This window comes from Oncorhynchus clarkii, chromosome 3 (genome assembly GCF_045791955.1).
Source record: "Oncorhynchus clarkii lewisi isolate Uvic-CL-2024 chromosome 3, UVic_Ocla_1.0, whole genome shotgun sequence".
NCBI classification, from domain to species: Eukaryota; Metazoa; Chordata; class Actinopteri; order Salmoniformes; family Salmonidae; genus Oncorhynchus; species Oncorhynchus clarkii.
The window spans coordinates 64,004,048-64,023,783 of NC_092149.1; the positions used below are offsets into that span (position 1 = coordinate 64,004,048).

Below are 19,736 nucleotides of genomic sequence, written 5' to 3' on the forward strand. Positions count from 1 at the left end.
TCTGAATGTGTCAAAGCGCAGAGTAACTGGTGAATTTACGAACAACCAGAGCGCAGATTTACTTTACGAACACACCCACTGTTAACAAATTGTTACACAAATCAATGCAGTTGCTATGTAACCACAGACGCTTCACACTCCCGGAAGTGCGTTGCTTAAATAAAAAATGGCGGACCACAGATTTAGCAGAGGTTTCAAATCGCCAGTGTTGTGGCTTTTTTCTGTGCAATCTTTAATCAAATTGTGTTTGTCTATTCTCGCGTTGAGCGCTGTAGTCGTCGAATGTCAAATTGAAGATACATTCCGAGCAGGAAATAGCGTTTTTTCACCGGCTGTTGCAGCAGCACGGGATCTACGGTAGGGGGTGCAGGCTAAACACAATGGCCTACATATGCTATAGCTTGTATTTCAATATTGTATTATTGGGACGCATAGAATATGTTATTTGCTTCTAGAGCAGTCATTTTAGTTTAAAAAAATCTACTCAAGACGTGGGCTACACAATGTAATCAGAAATCATTCTATAAACTGATAATATATTCAATCTGCCTGGTAATATGCCTTTGCTGTTGTTGGTTCCATGTTTTGTGCTGCTGCCATGTTGTGTTGCTGCCATACTATGTTGTCTCAGGTCTCTCTGTATGTAGTGTTGTGGTGTCTCTCTTGCCGTGATGTGTGTTTTGTCCTATATTTTTAATTTTTAATCCCAGCCTCCGTCCTCGCAGGAGGCCTTTTGGTAGGCTGTCATTGTAAATAAGAATTTGTTCTTAACTGTCTTGCCTAGTTAAAGGTTAAATACAAATAAAACATATCAAAACTGTATGGCAGGCACAACACTAACACAAACTGTTCAAATGTAGGCTACAGTTGTCCGCCTGACCGCCGATGAGTGAACATCACATGGGTATATGGGAGGTATAGCTCACTGCCCTCAAGTGAGCAGACACTTGCAAAGCCATCCGCTCTTCATTTTCCGGGTGAAATTGTGCGCAAATACACAACACTTTACGGTGTCGCGTGTTTTCTGGTGGGGAAACTGAGTCTGATGCACTGTCATGTACAGATAGATAGATGATAGCTACAAATCATTCTAAGCAAATAGTTTGAAGCACACTTATTCAATATTCCATAATCAAAATTATACCAAATCGTTTATTTAATTTTTACACAGTAAAATTGGATGGTCAACTTTTTATCACGTTTGACACTAGTACATTACTAATCCATTGTCATTAACATTGCAAAGCATAACATGCACATATTATGACAGCTACAATGCCATCTAAGATGGTTGAAATCGTGAAACATGCAGCAGAAGAAAAAACCATGGTGATGACCCTGGTCAAAGTGTGCCGTCTTTTCAAGAAAACGTGTCAGCCATACCTGCCCATAATATACATAAGGACGGACATAGAGGAAGAAATCATAGGCCTACCAGATCGCACACTACAGACCAGTATAGTGAATAGTCAGTAAATAACATTTGTTGAAATCGCAGAAAGATATAGAGGACTAGCCCTCAGGCTGAAAAAAACTATAAATACTAACACATGGGTGTTTTAGAGTGATATATTTATGGAGAGGTTAACTGACATGGGGGCGCCTGATTAACTCAATGTTTTGGATGGACAACTTGGGTTGGTATAGCAAGATGAGCTACCTTATTTATTGCAGGTGAACACTTGTTTATTTTTTTTATACTATCTATCCCTTTGAAACATCTTGTTTATTACTTGTTACTTTACTACTTGTTGTACTTTATATAACTTTAAAGGAAAAAATATCCTTCAAATTAGAGGTCGACCGATTAATCGGAATGGCCGATTAATTCGTTTTCATAACAATCGAAAATCTGTATTTTTGGACACCTTTTATTTAACTAGGCAAGTCATTTAAGAACACATTCTGATTTTCAATGACGGCCTAGGAACGGTGGGTTAACTGCCTCGTTCAGGGGCAGAACGACAGATTTTTAACTTGTCAGCTCGGGGATTCAATCTTGCAACCTTACGGTTAACTAGTCCAACGCTCTAACCCACCTGCCTCTCATTGCACTCCACGAGGAGCCTGCCTGTTACATGAATGCAGTAAGAAGCCAAGTTAAGTTGCTAGCTAGCATTAAACTTATCTTATAAAAAACAATCAATCAATCAATCATAATCACTAGTTAACTATACATGGTCGATGATATTACTAGTTGATTTAGCGTGTCCTGCGTTTTATATATAATCGATATCGGTGCGCATTCTCGAAAAAGGACTGCCTTTCTTAAAATCAATACACAGAAGTATATATTTTTAAACCTGCATATTTAGCTAAAAGAAATCCAGGTTAGCAGGCAATATTAACCAGGTGAAATTGTGTCACTTCTCTTGCATTCATTGCACACAGAGTCAGGGTATATGCAACAGTTTGGCCCGCCTGGCTTGTTGCAAACTAATTTGCCAGAATTTCACGTAATTTTGACATAATTTTTTATTTTATTTTTTTATTTCACCTTTATTTAACCAGGTAGGCTAGTTGAGAACAAGTTCTCATTTGCAACTGCGACCTGGCCAAGATAAGGCATAGCAGTGTGAACAGACAACACAGAGTTACACATGGAGTAAACAATTAACAAGTCAATAACACAGTAGAAAAAAGGGGAGTCTATATATACATTGTGTGCAAAAGGCATGAGAAGGTAGGCAAATAATTACAATTATGCAGATTAACACTGGAGTGATAAATGATCAGATGGTTATGTACAGGTAGAGATATTGGTGTGCAAAAGAGCAGAAAAATAAATAAATAAAAACAGTATGGGGATGAGGTAGGTGAAAATGGGTGGGCTATTTACCAATAGACTATGTACAGCTGCAGCGATCGGTTAGCTGCTCAGATAGCAGATGTTTGAAGTTGGTGAGGGAGATAAAAGTCTCCAACTTCAGCGATTTTTGCAATTCGTTCCAGTCACAGGCAGCATTGAACATTTAACATTGAAGGTTGTACAATGTATCAGCAATATTTAGACTTAGGGATGCCACCGGTTAGATAAAATACGGACCGGTTCCGTATTTCACTGAAAGAATAAACATTTTGTTATCGAAATGATAGTTTCCGGATTCGACCATATTAATGACCAAAGGCTCATATTTCTATGTGTTATTATGTTATAATTAAGTCTGATTTGATATTTGATAGAGCAGTCTGACTGAGCGATGGTACGCAGCAGCAGGCTCGTAAGCATTCATTCAAACAGCACTTTCGTGTGTTTTGCCAGCAGCTCTTCACAATGCTTCAAGCATTGAGCTGTTTATGACTTCAAGCCTAACAACTCCCGAGTTTAGGCTGGTGTAACCGATGTGAAATGGCTAGCTAGTTAGCAGGGTGCGCGCTAATAGCGCTTCAATCTGTGACGTCACTCGCTCTGAGACTTGGAGTAGTTGTTCCCCTTGCTCTGCATGGGCTGAGGCTTTTGTGGAGCGATGGGTAACGATGCTTCGAGGGTGGCTGTTGTCTGTGTTCCTGGTTCGAGGCCAGGTAGGGGCGAGGAGAGAGACAGAAGCTATACTGTTACACTGGCAATACTAAAGTGCCTAAAAATAATATCCAATAGTCAAAGGTATATGAAATACAAATGGTATAGAGAGAAATAGTCCTATAATAACTACAACCTAAAACTTATTACCTTGGAATATTGAAGACTCATGTTCAAAGGAAACACCAGCTTTCATATGTTCTCATGTTCTGAGCAAGGAACTGAAACGTTAGCACATATTGCACTTTTACTTTCTTCTCCAACACTTTGTTTTTGCATTATTTAAACCAAATTGAACATGTTTAATTATTTATTTGAGGCTAAATTGATTTTATTGATATATTATATTAAGTTAAAATAAGTGTTCATTCAGTATTGTTGTAATTGTCATTATTACAAATACATTTTAAAAATCAGCCGATTAATCGGTATCAGCTTTTTTTGGTCCTCCAATAATCCGTATCGGTATCGGCGTTGAAAAATCATAATCGGTCAACCTCTACTTCAAATGTGGATGTAAGTACTGGTGATAGTGTAGATTGGGGGTACATCCCCTTAAGGAAAATGTCTATTCTCAGAGAAAAACAAGTTTGTTAAGATTTACAGATGTGAAACATGGCTTTCCTTTGGCAAATTTTTTTTAATAAGTGTACAGACGTGTCAAAATGTTTAACATCCAATTTGACTGTCTTAAAATTATAATTCATCGAAGTTCACTCCAATATAAAGTAAACTAGAGTTTTTCTAGTATTGAAGCTGGCATAATGTGGGCATGCTATGCGTTGCAATTTTAATGACAATGGATTACTAATGTATTAGTGGCAGACATGTTACAAAATGTTTACCATCCATTTTAACTGTAATTATAATCCATCAAATGTCACTGTAATTTAAAGAAAACTAGTGTTTTTCTTATCTTGTAGCTGTCATAATATGGGCATATTATGCTTTGAATGTTAATGACAATGGATTAGTGATGTACTAGTGGCAGACATGAGAAAATGTTTGCCATCCAATTTTACTGTGTTAAAATTGATTAATGTTACCTCAAAGTTCACTGTAATAAAGATTAACCAGTTATATTAACCCATATTTTAAGTTGGCATAATATGGGCATCGTATCAAAATAATTGTTGATAAGGCGCTTGTCTCTATCTGTGCATGACAGTGCATCCTACTCAGTTTCCCTACCAGAAAACACATGATACCGTAAAGTGTTATGTATTCACGCACACAAATTGGCTCACTTGACCGCAGTGTCTAGCTCCAACAGAACTCATGTTTATGAGGCTGCCAGCCAGGCGCATAGCCTAATAGAACACAATGAAACATATAATACTATCTCTATATCTTTATGCTGTCAGGTACCTGCTTTACGACATCAACCCCCCAGAGGGTTTCAACCTTCGTCGGGACGTGTACATTCGCATGGCATCCCTGGTGAAGACCCTGAGGAGACACAGTGACTGGGTGCTGGTGCTGCCCCCCTGGGGACGTCTTTACCACTGGCAGAGCCCAGACATCCACCAGATCAGGATCCCCTGGGGAGAGTTCTTCAGCCTCACCAGCCTGCAGGGCAACGTGCCTGTCATAGAGTACGAGGAGTTTATAGCTGGTGAGTTCAGCAGTCTCATACCCCTTCCACACTACAGAACTGACCTGATTCGAACTGAGCTGGGCCTTGTTTCCCAGAGCCTTCATAGCAATCATCGTTAGAACCATCTTACCATGTATCTTTAGTGGTCGATGTATTTCCCCGAGCCTTCGTTAATAACGTGACTACAAAGTTGACTACAAATACAATGTTGCAATTGTTACAAACAAGTGAAGGATAAAATCTTTCAAATGAAATCTGAGATGACTGCCTTAAAAAATATATAGGCTGCAGTGCCTTCAGAAACCACTTGAATTTTTTCAGATTTTGTTATGTTACAAAGTGGGTTTAACCCTTAACGTAATAAAAAAAAAAGAAGGGCCTATGTAGCCCTTCCGCATCTGCGGTGAAAGGTGAGTGGCTAGAGTGGTGTTTGTCAGACCACGAGTCATCCCAAAAATTGGTCTTCTCACAAAACCGTCTGAACGGTTTGGCCTACAAGCCACTCTATGGCAGGATGAGACTCTAACTAACACAATTGTTTTGTGAGAAGAACCATTTTTGGGATGTCTCATGGTCACAGGACTCAGCCAGGCCCAGCCAATCAAAGTTAGTTTTCTCCCACAAAATGGCTTTATTACAGACATAAATACTCCTCAGCAATGCCCCCCCCCCCCCCCCCCCTCCTGTGCTGGCGTGGTTACACATGGTCTGCGGTTGTGAGGCCATTAGGATGTACTGCCAAATGCTCTAAAATTACATTGGAGGCGGATTATGGTAACGAAATTAACATGAAATTATCTCGCAACAGCTCTGTTGGACATTCCTGCAGTCAGCATGCCAATTGCCTGCTCCCTCAAAACTTGAGACATCGGTGGCATTGTGTTGTGGGACAAAACTGCACATTTTAGAGTGGCCTTTTATTGTCCCCAGCACAAGGTGCACCTGTGTAATGATCATGCTGTTTAATCATCTTATTGATATGCCACACCTGTCTGGTGGATGAATTATATTGGTAAAGGAGAAATGATCACTAACAGGGTTGTAAACTAATTTGTGCATATAATTTGAGAGAAATATGCTTTTTGTGATTATGGAACTTTTCTTGGATTTCAGCTCATGAAAAATGGTACTACCATGTTGGGTTTATATTTTTGTTCAGTATACATCTCGGTTGTTTTGCTCTAGGATGCCCACAAGTCTCAAAAGACTCGTCTGAAGATCCCCTGTACCAGTTCAAAAAAATTGTGGAAGTATAGTGTATTCGGAAAGTATTCAGACCCCTTCCCTTTTTCCACATTTTGTTACGTTACAGCCTTATTCTAATATGGATGTTTTTAAAATAAATTCTCATCAATCTATCCACAATACTCCATAATTACAAAGTGAAAACAGGTTTTTAACAATGACAGTGCATGTCAGAGCAAAAACCAAGACATGAGGTCGAAGGAATTGTCTGTAGAGCTCCGAGACAGGATTGTGTTGAGGCACAGATCTGGGGAAGGGTACCAAAACGTTTCTGCAGCATTGAAGCTCCCCAAAAACACAGTTGCCTCCATCATTCCTAAATGGAAGAAGTTTGGAACCACCAAGACTCTTCCCAGAGGTGGTCGGCCGGCCAAACTGAGCAATCAGGGGAGAAGGGCCTTGGTCAGGTAGTTGACCAAGAACCTGATGGTCACTCAGACAGAGCTCCAGAGTTCCTCTCTCAGGCTTTTTATGGTAGAGTGGCCAGACGGAAGCCCCTCCTCAGTAAAAGGCACATGACAGCCCGCTTGGAGTTTGCCAAAAGGCACCTAAAGGAATTTCAGACCATGAGAAAAAAGATTCTCTGGTCTGATAAAACCAAGATTGAACTCTTTGGCCTGAATGCCAAGTGTCACATCTGGAGGAAACCTGGCACCATCCCTACGGTGACGCATGGTGGTGGCAGCATCATGCTCTGTGGATGTGTTTCAGCTGCAGAGACTGGGAGACTAGTCAGAATCAAGGGATCGAGATCCTTGATGAAAACCTGCTCCAGGGTGCTCGGACCTCAGACTGGGGCAAAGGTTCACCTTCCAACAGGACAACGACCCTAAGCACACAGCCAAGACAACACATGAGTGGCTTCGGGACAAGTCTCTGAATATCCTTGAGTGGCCCAGCCAGACTTGAACCCGATCGAACATCTCCAGGGAAACCTGAAAATAGCTGTGCAGCGACACTCCCCATCCAGAACTTGAGAGGATCTGCAGTGAACAATGGGAGAAACTCCCCAAATACAGGTGTGCCAAGCTTTTTAGTTTCATAACCAAGAAAACACCAGGCTGTAATCGCTGCCAAAGGTGCTTCATTAAAGTACTGAATAAAGGGTCTGAATACTTATGTAAATGTAATATTTCAGTTTTTATTTTTAATACATTTGCTAAAGTTTCTAAAAAAACAGTTTTTGCTTTGTCATTATGGGGTAATGTGTGTAGATTGATGAGGATAAAAAAAAATCAATTTATAATAAGGCTGTAACGTAACAAAATGTGGCAAAAATTAAGGGGTCTGAAAACTCTCAGAATGCACTGTATATGGAGATAGTTTAGTGCCTAAAATAAATGGGAAAATATATGTAAAGAAAAATACATATAGTTTCCTGATCTTTCTTATATCTCTCATTAAATGTATTTCCTCTTTTTGACACCTTGAAATAGATTTAATTGTAAAAAATTGTCAAGGATATTCACAAAATTCTAACATTAAAACACAATTATATGTCGATTAGATAAGTATTCAACCCCCTGAGTCAATACATGTTAGTACATGTCACTTTTGGCAACGATTACAGCTGTGAGTCTTTCTGAGCAAGTCTCTAAGAACTTTGCACACCTGGATTGTACAATATTTGTCATTTTATTCTTTAAAAAATGCATTAATGTTCTGTCAATTTGGATGTTGGTCATTGCTCTACAGCCATTTTCAAATCTTGCCATAGATTTTCAAGCTGATTTAAGTTAAAACTGTAACTAGGCAACTCCAGTGTATATTTGGCCTTGTGTTTTAGGTAATTGTTACACTGGCAATACTAAAGTGCCTATAAGAACATCCAATAGTCATAGGTATATGAAATACAAATGGTATAGAGAGAAATAGTCCTATAATTCCTATAATAACTACAACATAAAACTTCTTACCTGAAAATATTGAATACTCATGTTAAAAGGAACCACCAGCTTTCATATGTTCTCATGTTCTGAGCAAGGAACTTAAACGTTAGCTTTCTTACATGGCACATATTGCACTTTTACTTTCTTCTCCAACACTTTGTTTTTGCATTATTTAAACCAAATTGAACATGTTTCATTATTTATTTAAGTTAAAATAAGTGTTCATTCAGTATTGTTGTAATTGTCATTATTACAAATATCGGCCGATTAATCGGTATCGGCTTTTTTGGTCCTCCAATAATCGGTATCGGCATTGAAAAATCTTAATCGGTTAACCTCCACTGCAAAGTATTGACTTTGGGGGGATAATAGTTATGCACGCTCAAGTTTTCAGGTTTTTGGTATTTTTTCTTGTTTGTTTCACCCCAAAAATATTTTGCATTTTCAAAGTGTTGTATAAATCAAATGATACAAACCCCCCAAAAATCTATTTCCAGTTTGTAAGGCATCAAAATAGGATGGGGTGAATACTTTCGCAAGGAACTGTATATTTTGTGACTAGGCTGCTGTCTGTAATTTTTGCCTGAATGTGTTTCATAATATGTGACAACATGTGCGCAATGATGTGCCCAATCTGTGATTTAGTGCATTATTTAGTGCTCGTAAAAACAATGCATCTGGTATGATCATCGTAATGCTTAAGTTACATCGCAGCTGGAAACGAGTCCCTGTACCCGGCTAGCCTGGTTTTGTATCCACCATAGTTGCTGGGATCGTGCTGGAAAAGCCATTGTAAAAGAAAAATATCAGAGTACCGTTCTGGTCACCCCTCAGACATTTGAGTAAATGCCCATGTTTTTGTGGTTAGTCGACTTTCCCTGACATCTGGCTGATTTCCATTTTTTTCCTCTGTTTAGGATTGTTCCATAGGTATAATTTATGCATAATGATACATGGTTATAAAGGCTTATACATGCTTATAAGAAGATATAAAATATTATACCTTCAGGCTTAAAGTAACATGTTATATTTCCGTGTTTTTGGCTCCAGAGTCTGGAGGCCCATTTATCGAACAGGTCCTGGTGCTACAGAACTACGCTGAAGGGTGGACTGACGGGAAATGGGAGGAGAAAGTGGACCAGCGACCCTGCGTTGAACGGTTATTGTACTCCAAAGACAAACAGGGTTATTACAGGTACAGTAATCACCAGGTTCAGAGATGGATAGGAAGGAACACAATACATTCAACACAATACATTCCAAAGATGCATAGGACTACTGCATGTGGACACTAACAATGAGTTTGGCATCTGTGCTTACCTACCTTTTATGTCTCGCGAAGTTGAATTATCAAAGGTAAATACTTGTTTCAGATATTAAAATGTGTTTTATGGCAGTGGAACGAGCTGTAGTAGTAGTAGTATAGTGGGTGTAGTGAGTATGACTTATATTCATATAAATAAAATTGTCATGTTCGTTGTGAGCAGTTTTCCCTAATTTGAAAGCATGTCTCACCTCTTTCTTCTCCTTCCTTTCCCGCTGTTAGAGGATGGTTTTGGGGCTATGAGGAAACCAGGGGTGTGAACGTCACTTGTCTGTCAGCTCAGGGCCACGCCTCCATCCTGGCACCACTCCTGCAGAACAACATCACATCAACGTGAGTCAATAAATGTGTGTTTGGCTAAGATAGATACAATTATTGAATCCTAATCTTCTTGTCTAAGGATGTGTATTAATTATACCACTATTACAGGTTTAATGTGGACTTCCTATTTAAACTAAAACAAAAAGTAATATTCTAGAGTTGACAGCATAGTCTTTATTGGATTTGTTGTATGTACTGTATGAGATGTGGACATTTGTTCACTGAGGGAGCTCTTTCCTTTCATATCCCCGCAGTTCTGTGATGTTGGACAAAGCAGAGACTGTCCTCCATGATCACTACGCAGGAAAGGACTACTGGGATGTAAGTCTGATGTCAAGTTGTAAAGAATGTATCTATGTCTGGTAATGGTTAACAACCTACAATCATACAGTTGAAGTCGGAAGTTTACATACACTTAGCGTGAAGTCATTAAAACTAGTTTTTCAACCACTCCACACATTTCTTGTTAACAAACTTTAGTTTTGGCAAGCCGGTTAGGACATCTACTTTGCAATTTTTCCAACAATTGTTTACAGACAGATTATTTCAGTTATAATTCACTGTAACACAATTCCAGTGGGTCAGACGTTTACATACACTAAGTTGACTGTGTCTTTAAACAGCTTGGAAAATTCCAGAAAATTATGTCATGGCTTTAGAAGCTTCTGATAGGCTAATTGACATAATTTGAGTCAATTGGAGGTGTACCTGTGGATGTATTTCAAGGCCTGGTTCATCCTTTTGAGCAGTTTCTAAACACCTGAAGGTACCATGTTCATCTGTACAAACAATAGTACGTAAGTATAAACACCATGGGACCTCACAGCCATCATACCGCTCAGGAAGGAGACGCGTTTTGTCTCCTAGAGATGAATGTACTTTGGTGTGAAAAGTGCAAAACAATCCCAGAACAACAGCAAAGGACCGTGTGAAGATGCTGGAGGAAACAGGTACAAAATTATCTAAATCCACAGAAAAACGACTCTTATATCGACGTAACCTGAAAGGCAGCTCAGCAAGGAAGAAACCACTGCTCCAAAACCACCATTAAAATAAATAAAAAACTACAGTTTGCAACTGCACATGAAGACAAAGATCGTACTTTTTGGAGAAATGTCCTCTGGTCTGATGAAACAAAAATGGAACTGTTTGGCCATAATGACCATCGTCTTGTTAGGAGGAAAAAGGGGGAGGCTTGTAAGCCAAAGAACAACATCCCAACCGTGAAGCACAGGGGTGGTAGCATCATGTTGTGGGGGTGTTTGCTGCAAGAGGGACTGGTGCACTTCATAAAATAGATGGCATCATGAGGGGGGAAATTATGTGGATATATTGAAGCAACATCTCAAGACTTCAGTCAGGAAGTTAAAGCTTGGTCGCAAATGGGTCTTCCAAATGGACAATGACCCCAAGCATACTTCCAAAGTTGTGGCAAAATGGCTAAAGGACAACAAACTCAAGGTAGTGTCCATCACAAAGCCCTGACCTCAATCATATAGAACATTTGCTGGCAACTGAAAAAGCATGTGTGAGCAAGGATGTATTTTTACTAGGATTAAATGTCAGCAATTTAATTGTGAGTTTAAATGTATTTGGCTAAGGTGTATGTAAATTTCCGACTTCAACTGTATATTGTAATTAATTATAGGTCATATTTCATAGAAATATGGTAACACTGGATAGTTACTTTAATGCAGAGTGGTGAATAGTTCTTTCCTGATTTGTTTAACACTCCTCCATTTTGTCTAAGTCTTTGTGTGTCTTCTCCTCTGTAGACTCGCCGCAGTATGGTCTTTTCCAAACACCTGCGTCTCCTAGGGGACGAGTTCCGTGCAAAGTACCTGAACTCCACAGACGAGCAGGACCAGACCGTATACAACGAGGACTGGACTCGCATTAAGGTTTTCAGACCTTTTCACATACATACACGCCTCGCACATTTAAATTACATGTATTTATCTATCCACATTGATTACTTGTTGCACTAGCAACATGTACTGTGTGGGAAAAAGGGGGGTGGGGGGGTGGGTGGGGGTGTCTTAAGCTAAGAATAGTTCTGTTTTGCTATTAGTGGGTACTTTTAATTGGGCATGAATGGTTTGACGTGTTATTCATTTCTGTGTGTAAACTCAGAATAAGCTGGGTTCTGCCAGAGGGGGGCCGTACCTGGGTGTCCACCTGAGAAGGAAGGATTTTATCTGGGGTCACAGAGAGGATGTGCCCAGCCTCAAAGGAGCTGTCAAGAAGATCAGGGACCTCATGAAGAAAAACAAACTAGACAGAGTCTTTGTTGCCACTGACGCAGATGAGGAAGGTACAGTTGTACTTTGGTGCCATTGATTGATGTTGAATGCAAAATAAATAAGTTTAAAATAAAGCCATTCATATTTGCAGCCCTAAGAAAATAACAAAATAACTGTGTTAGGAATTAGAATTTCAGTTGACTTTTGAAATGGAATTGACCCCAACCGTATAACCCAGTAGAGGTTTGGCAGGTTTATGCTGTCTGTAGCCTACTCCACAGAGAGTGTCACGTTCTGACCTTAGTTCCTTTATTATGTCTTTGTGTTAGTTTGGTCAGGGCATGAGTTGGGGTGGATAGTCTGTTTTTTTTCTATGTTGTATTTCTGTGTTTGGCCTGGTATGGTTCTCAATCAGAGGCAGCTGTCGATCGTTGTCTCTGATTGAGAATCATACTTAGGTAGCCTTTTCCTGTGTTTTGTGAGTGATTATTTTCTGTTTAGTGTTTTTCATCACCTTACAGGACTGTTCGTTTGTCGTTTTTGTTGTTTTGTTCAGTTGTTTTATTAAAAATATGAACACTTACCACGCCGCGCATTGGTCCTCCTCTCTTACTCTGGACGGCAACCGTTACAGGGTGTCTGTGGGTTATACAATGACATTAAGGATTGTCTTTTTCGTCAGCTCTCCAGACAAAATTATAATTTTAACGGTCTAGATGAAAATAACAAATCGTGTGAAATTTTATCAGGTAACAATAATGTAAATGCCTGTGGCAAAGCCTGCCACCTTATCCCCCAACAGGGATGTTTCTTTATAAATTACTAATTGTCCTTTTTCTACTGTACTTTGTTTTTTGATTATGCTTACATGTGTATGATATAATGTATTATACAGTAGCTAACACCTGTACCATGTTTGACTATGATTGTTTTTTAGTGTCTCAAAACTAAATTTGAGTTGTTGTTTTTGTATTATTGTGTCTTTGTGGAGTGACACTTCAATACACTTTTCTAATCTAATCTCTAGATCTAGACAATAGGGCCAGTCAGAGTATGGCTCTAAGGCCAGTGTGTTCCTGATGAGGCATCTGTCTGTCTTGTGCAGAGCTGGAGGAGCTGAAGAAGATATTACCAGAGATTACACGCTTTGAACCCACCTGGGAGGACCTGGAACTACTCAAGGACGGGGGTGTGGCTATCGTCGACCAATGGATCTGCGCACATGCCAGGTACAGCTCTCCTCACAATGAATGCTTCTATGTTCCACCATTCAGTTGAAAGAAAGTGTTGCACAATGTGTGCAGACTGAGGGTGGGGAGCTGTTACAAGTACACATGATGCAGACATTCTTGTACTTTTCTTTTGTTGAAGTGCACACGAGCATACTGTAGTTAAACAGCTTTTGTTACCCTCACGTTCTGTAGGATAGTGGGTCATGTGATACCACTTACAGTATTATAATAATTTTATTAGCCTGTAAGTTTCCTTTAAGATCATATTTTATCAAATGTCTGTAAAGGGAATTAGATTGTCAGAGCAGTGTAAAAATAGGCCGAAACAATTCCTTAAAACATTTGAGGTTTGCTTTACATCATCATTACTCGACATCAAAATGTTTAAATGTAATAAGCCACCCATGATAGAGGGATAAACAGAATAATTGAAATACGCTTGAAGGAGTAAAGTAAGATCATTGAAGTTTTTGTATCCCATTTTAAATGTGAGATGGCAGATCTAGGTGTTCATGATAAGACTCTGTACTTCAAACATACTGTATATATATTGTACTCTATGTTGTCTAAGATTCTGCTGTTAAATTAAGTAAATATTTTCAACTGAACTAACGGATCATATGGTACAATAGTTGTCTTTGTCATCTGTGTACGTCAGACCCACAAATGGACCTGAAAGCCATTGTCCCTTATAATCACATGGTCTGAGGGTGCATTCCAGTCACGTTAGTTTCTGGATCACACCACTAGAAATCTATTGCAGTACTGGAGTGTTAAACACATCATTACACTTCTACTGCACTTTAGAATATTTGCACTGCATTTAAATCAATATTATTAGCATGTTGTGTACTGTATGGGGTGATGAGGAATGTGAAGTCTATTGTATACTGTGTTTCATGTGTTGAAGACTTTCTATTGATTTGATACTTGTAAAACGGACTTGTCTTTTTTAATTGCCCCTGGTGGGATAGATATAGTTGCATTGAATTGAATTCGCTCTATCGCCCTCCCATTTCCCAGGTATTTTATCGGAACATCTGTGTCGACCTTCTCTTTCCGGATCCACGAGGAGAGAGAGATTCTGGGATTCGACCCCAAAACTACCTACAACCGCTTCTGTGGGGACAGTGAGGAGGAGTGTGAACAGCCCACACACTGGAAAATAGTTTACTGATGCAATGACGTGGCACCCCTCTCAACAGCTCTCAAAGAACATGCCAATTGCAGTGTTAAAGTGGAGCTTTGTTATTTGTATATATACATTTGAAGACGGACGTTTACATACACTTAGGTTGGAGTCATTAAAACTCGTTTTTCAACCACTCCACAAATGTCTTGTTAACAAACTGTAGTTTTGGCAAGTCGGTTAGGACATCTACTTTGTGCATGACACAACAAATTTTTCCAACAATTGTTTACAGACAGATTATTTCACTGTATCACAATTCCAGTGGGTAAGAAGTTTACATACGGCCTCCCGGGTGGCGCAGTGGTTAAGGGCGCTGTATTGCAGCGCCAGCTGTGCCATCAGAGTCCCTGGGTTCGCGCCCAGGCTCTGTCGTAACCGGCCGCGACCGGGAGGTCCGTGGGGCGACGCACAATTGGCCTAGCGTCGCCCGGGTTAGGGAGGGCTTGGTCGGTAGGGGTGTCCTTGTCTCATCGCGCACCAGCGACTCCTGTGGCGGGCTGGGCGCAGTGTGCGCTAACCAAGGTGGCCAGGTGCACGGTGTTTCCTCCGGCGCATTGGTGCGGCTGGCTTCCGGGTTGGATGTGCGCTGTGTTAAAGAAGCAGCGGCTTGGTTGGTTGTGTATCGGAGGACGCATGACTTTCAACCTTTGTCTCTCCCGAGCCCGTACGGGAGTTGTAGCGATGAGACAAGATAGTAGCTACTACAACAATTGGATACTACGAAATTGGGGAGAAAAAGGGGTAAAAATTTAAATAAAATAAAAATAACAACAAAAAAAAAGAAGTTTACATACACTAAATTTACTGTGCCATTAAACAGCTTGGAAAATTACAGAAAGTGATGTCATGGCTTTAGAAGCTTCTAATAGACTAATTGGCATTATTTGAGTCACCTGTGGATGTACTTCAAGGTCTACCTTCAAACTCAGTGCCTCTGCTTGACATTGTGGGAAAATCAAAATAAATAAGCCAAGACCTCAGAAAAACATTATAGACCTCCACAAGTCTGGTTCATTCAGCAATTTCCAAATGCCTGAAGGTACCACGTTCATCTGTACAAACAATAGTAAAGTATAAACACCATGGGACCACACAGCCGTCATACCACTCATGAAGGAAATGCATTCTGTCTCCTAGAGATGAACGTACTTTGGTGCAAAAATTGCAAATCAATCCCAGAACAACAGCAAAGAAGCTGGAGGAAACGGGTACAAACGTATCTTTATCCACAGTAAAATGAGTCCTATATCGACATAACCTGAAAGGCCGCTCAGCAAGGAAGAAGCCACTGCTCAAAACCACCATAAAAAAGCGAAACTACGGTTTGCAACTGCACATGGGGACAAATATCGTACTTTTTGTAGTCTGATGAAACAAAAATAGAACTGTTTGGCCATAATGACCATCATTATGTTGGAGGAAAAAGGGGGTAGCTTGCAAGCCAAAGAACACCATCCCAACCGTGAAGCACGGGGGTGGCAGCATCATGTTGTGGGGTGCTTTGCTGCAGGAGGTACTGGTGCACTTCACAAAATAGATGGCATCATGAGGAGGAAAATTATGTGAATATATTGAAGCAACATCTCAAGACTTCAGTCAGGAAGTTAACGCTTGGTCGCAAATGGGTCTTCCAAATGGACAATGACCCCAAGCATACTTCCAAAGTTGTGGCAAAATGGCTTAAGGACAACAAACTCAAGGTAGTGTCCATCACAAAGCCCTGACCTCAATCATATAGAACATTTGCTGGCAACTGAAAAAGCATGTGTGAGCAAGGATGTCTACAAACCTGACTCAGTTACACCAGCTCTGTCAGGAGGAATGGGCCAAAATTCACCCAACTTATTGTGGGAAGCTTGTGGAAGGCTCCCTGACACATTTGACCCAAGTTAAACAATTGAATGGCAATGCTACCAACTACGAATTGAGTGTATGTAAACGTCTGACCCACTTGGAATGTGATGATAGAAATTAAAGCTGAAGTAAATAATTATCTCTATTATTATTCTGACATTTCACTTTCTTAAAATAAAGTGGTGATCCTAACTGACCTAAAACAGGGAATTTTTACTAGGATTAAATATCAGGAATTGTGAAAAACTGAGTTTAAATGTATTTGGCTAAGGTGTATGTAATCTTCCGACTTCAACTGTATATATGTACAATATATGTTCTAATAGTGCTTTTTGTGTCATGTTTTTATTGTTTTGAGAATTGTGCAAACTGTGAATAGACAAAAACCTTCAAATACGTTTTAAAGAACAGATGTTTTATAGGTCAGATGTTTTCAAGGTCACCACTTTATTTTCACTTGTTTGCACTCATGTCTGTGAACTTTACATATATAAACCATTGTTTTATCAACCATAATGGCAGCACCTAGTATGTGTGAAAATGATAATGGTATAATAATGGTATACAGTTCCTTTCAGAAAGTATTCAGACCCCTTGACTTTTTCCACATTTTGTTACGTTAAAGCCTTATTCTAAAATTGATTAAATAAAAAAATCCTCAGCAATCTACACACAATACCCCACAATAACAAATCAAAAACAGGTTTAACATTTTTTTTGTGAATTAATAAAATAAAAAAACAGACACCTTATTTACATAAGTATTCAGACCCTTTGCTGTGAGACTCGAAATTGAGCTCAGGTGCATCCTGTTTCCATTGATCATCCTTGAGATGTTTCTACAACTTTATTGGAGACCACCTGTGGTAATTTAAATTGATTGGACATGATTTGGAAAGGCACACACCTGTCTATATAAGTCCCACAGTTGACAGTGCATGTCAAAGCAAAAACCAAGCCATGAGAGCTCAGAGACAGGATTGTGTTGAGACGCCAATCTGGGGAAGGGTACCAAAACATTTTTGTAGCACTGAAGGTCCCCAAGAACACAGTGGCCTCCATCAATCTTAAATGGAAGAAGTTTGGTTGCCTGGCCAAACTGAGCAATCGGGAGAGAAGGGCCTTGGTCAGGGAGGTGACCAAGAACCCACTGGTCCCTCTGATACAGCTCCAGAGTTCCTCTGTGGAGATGCGAGAACCTTCCAGAAGGACAACCATCTCTGCAGCATTCCACCAATCAGGCCTTTTATGGTAGAGTGGCTAGACGGAAGCCACTCCTCAGTAAATGGCACTTGATGAATACCTGCTCCAGAGCGCTCAGGACCTCAGACTGGGGCGAAGGTTCACCTTCCAAAAGGACAATGACTCTAAGCACACAGCCAAGACAATGCAGGAGTGGTTTTAGGTCAAGTCTCTGAATGTCCTTGAGTGGCCCAGCTAGAGCCCGGACTTAAACCCGATTGAACGTCTCTGGAGAGACCTGAAAATAACTGTGCAGCAATGCTCCCCATCCAACCTGACAGAGCTTGAGAGAAATTCTATAAACCTGTTTTTGATTTGTCATTATGGGGTATTGTGTGTAGATTGATGAGGTGAACTAACTATTTAATCAATTTTAGAATCCGGCTGTAATGTACAAATATGTGGAAAAAGTCAAAGGGTCTGAATACTTTTAGGGGAATTATTTGTTGGGGTAACATGAATTGAAAGAGCAGTGTCTTCTTTCATTTACTTCTGCCAATTCAAAGTCTATTTGGTCGTCCTTATTATGCTGTACCACATTTTGGTGAGCTTGAGAAACCTTTTTTCTTTTTGTTTTGTTTTCCTTTGTGTGTAGCCTATGATAGAAACTTTGCTGCTTGGTTGACAATGCAGTTTTCCAACAGAGAGAAGCAGATATGTGGCTAAATATAGTATGTTGATGTGCCATTTTTCTAAGTTCAAAGCCGCATAGTGAACATGGATTGACCAGTTTATTATGGTGAAACCCCAAATATTATCTACATTTTATATGATCAGATATCAACATAACTCTGACAAAGATTACAATTACAGTAACGTTTGTTCTACAGACTACATATACTGTATAAAAATTGAATGACAATGTTGTGACATTTTTGTACTTTTCCACTTGTATGACTGTCATTTGGGAAAGGATTTAATTTTAAACTATTTTCAAGACTAAATCAGAGCTCATACCGTATTTTCGCTGATTACATCATCTTTTTTCTTTCCTTTTTCTTACAACAAAAGGACTGACACAAAGCTATCACCTGTCAAGATGTTCTAAGGTGACCGCCATTAAAGAGGCTATTTTCAAATAACTAGACCCAGCCCTGTTTTTATTCCTGAGAAAGCAAATATGTTCAATGATGATGAGGACATGTATTGGTTCATTTCAAGAGGAAAAACCTCAGAATGTATCTTATCAGTTGATCAAATACAGTTTGTTTGTACAATTGAGAGTTCATTTTTTTAATAATGAGAGTTGACTACTATAGCACAACAGTAGGCAATAATCCTATTCAAGAGTTAGTTGTTCGGCTATGAGAGAGGAGTTTTGCAAGTCATTGTATATGTTTTTCAAGTCTGAAATAGTTCAATGTACACTACCGTTCAAAAGGGAGGGGGTCACTTAAAAATGTCCTTGTTTTTTAAAGAAAACATCAAATTGATCGGAAATACAGTGTCGACATTGTTAATGTTGTAAATGACTATTGTAACTGGAAATGGCTGATTTTTAATAGAATATCTACATAGGCGTACAGAGACCCATTATCAGCAACCATCACTCCTGTGTTCCAATGGCACGTTGTGTTAGCTAAACCAAGTTTATCATTTTAAAAGGCTAATTGAACATTAGAAAACCCTTTTGCAATTATGTTAGTACAGCTGAAATCTGTTGTTCTGATTGATGAAGCAATAAAATTAGCCTTCTTTACACTAGTTGAGTATCTGGAGCATCAAATCAAATTTTATTTGTCACATGCGCCGAATACAACCGGTGTAGACCTTACAGTGAAATGCTTACTTACAAGCCCTTAACCAACAATGCAGTTTTAAGAGACATTTCCCCCCAAAATAACAAATAATTAAAGAGCAGCAGTAAAATAACAATAGCGAGACTATATACAGGGGGTACCGGTACAGAGTCAATGTGTGGGGGCACCGGTTTGTCAAGGTAATTGAGGTAATATACTGGATATACATGTAGGTAGAGTTATTAAAGTGAATTATGCAAATCAAAAAGTTTATTTGTCACGTGCGCCGAATACAACCGGTGTAGACCTTACAGTGAAATGCTTACTTATGTTACGAT

At 39.5% G+C, this 19,736-nt stretch overlaps 1 protein-coding gene across 2 annotated transcripts; it reads left to right on the forward strand.

Moving 5' to 3' along the window:
• Positions 1-163: 163 nt before the first annotated feature.
• Positions 164-18,738, forward strand: LOC139401195 (protein O-fucosyltransferase 2). 2 transcript variants are annotated; one of them, XR_011632924.1, is made up of 10 exons: positions 164-357; positions 4,885-5,135; positions 9,302-9,446; positions 9,798-9,908; positions 10,151-10,217; positions 11,672-11,797; positions 12,030-12,210; positions 13,245-13,368; positions 14,395-14,835; positions 15,349-18,738. XR_011632924.1 is itself a non-coding variant. In XM_071145609.1 (9 exons), exons 1-9 carry the CDS (start codon positions 167-169, stop codon positions 14,546-14,548), a joined length of 1,350 nt encoding a protein of 449 aa, XP_071001710.1. In that variant the 5' UTR covers positions 164-166; the 3' UTR covers positions 14,549-15,344. The 2 variants fall into 2 exon arrangements, 1 of the variants encoding a protein (XP_071001710.1); XM_071145609.1 differs by lacking the exon at positions 15,349-18,738 and having other exon boundaries at positions 14,395-15,344.
• Positions 18,739-19,736: the final 998 nt, after the last annotated feature.

Bases quoted from the DNA above. Each gene is read 5' to 3' on its own strand.
- LOC139401195 (XM_071145609.1), top strand. From the start codon at position 167: ATGGCGGACCACAGATTTAGCAGAGGTTTCAAATCGCCAGTGTTGTGG. The intron at 5,136-9,301 runs GTGAGTTCAGCA...TTTTGGCTCCAG, and splicing joins GTACGAGGAGTTTATAGCTG to AGTCTGGAGGCCCATTTATC. The intron at 9,447-9,797 runs GTACAGTAATCA...TCCCGCTGTTAG, and splicing joins GACAAACAGGGTTATTACAG to AGGATGGTTTTGGGGCTATG.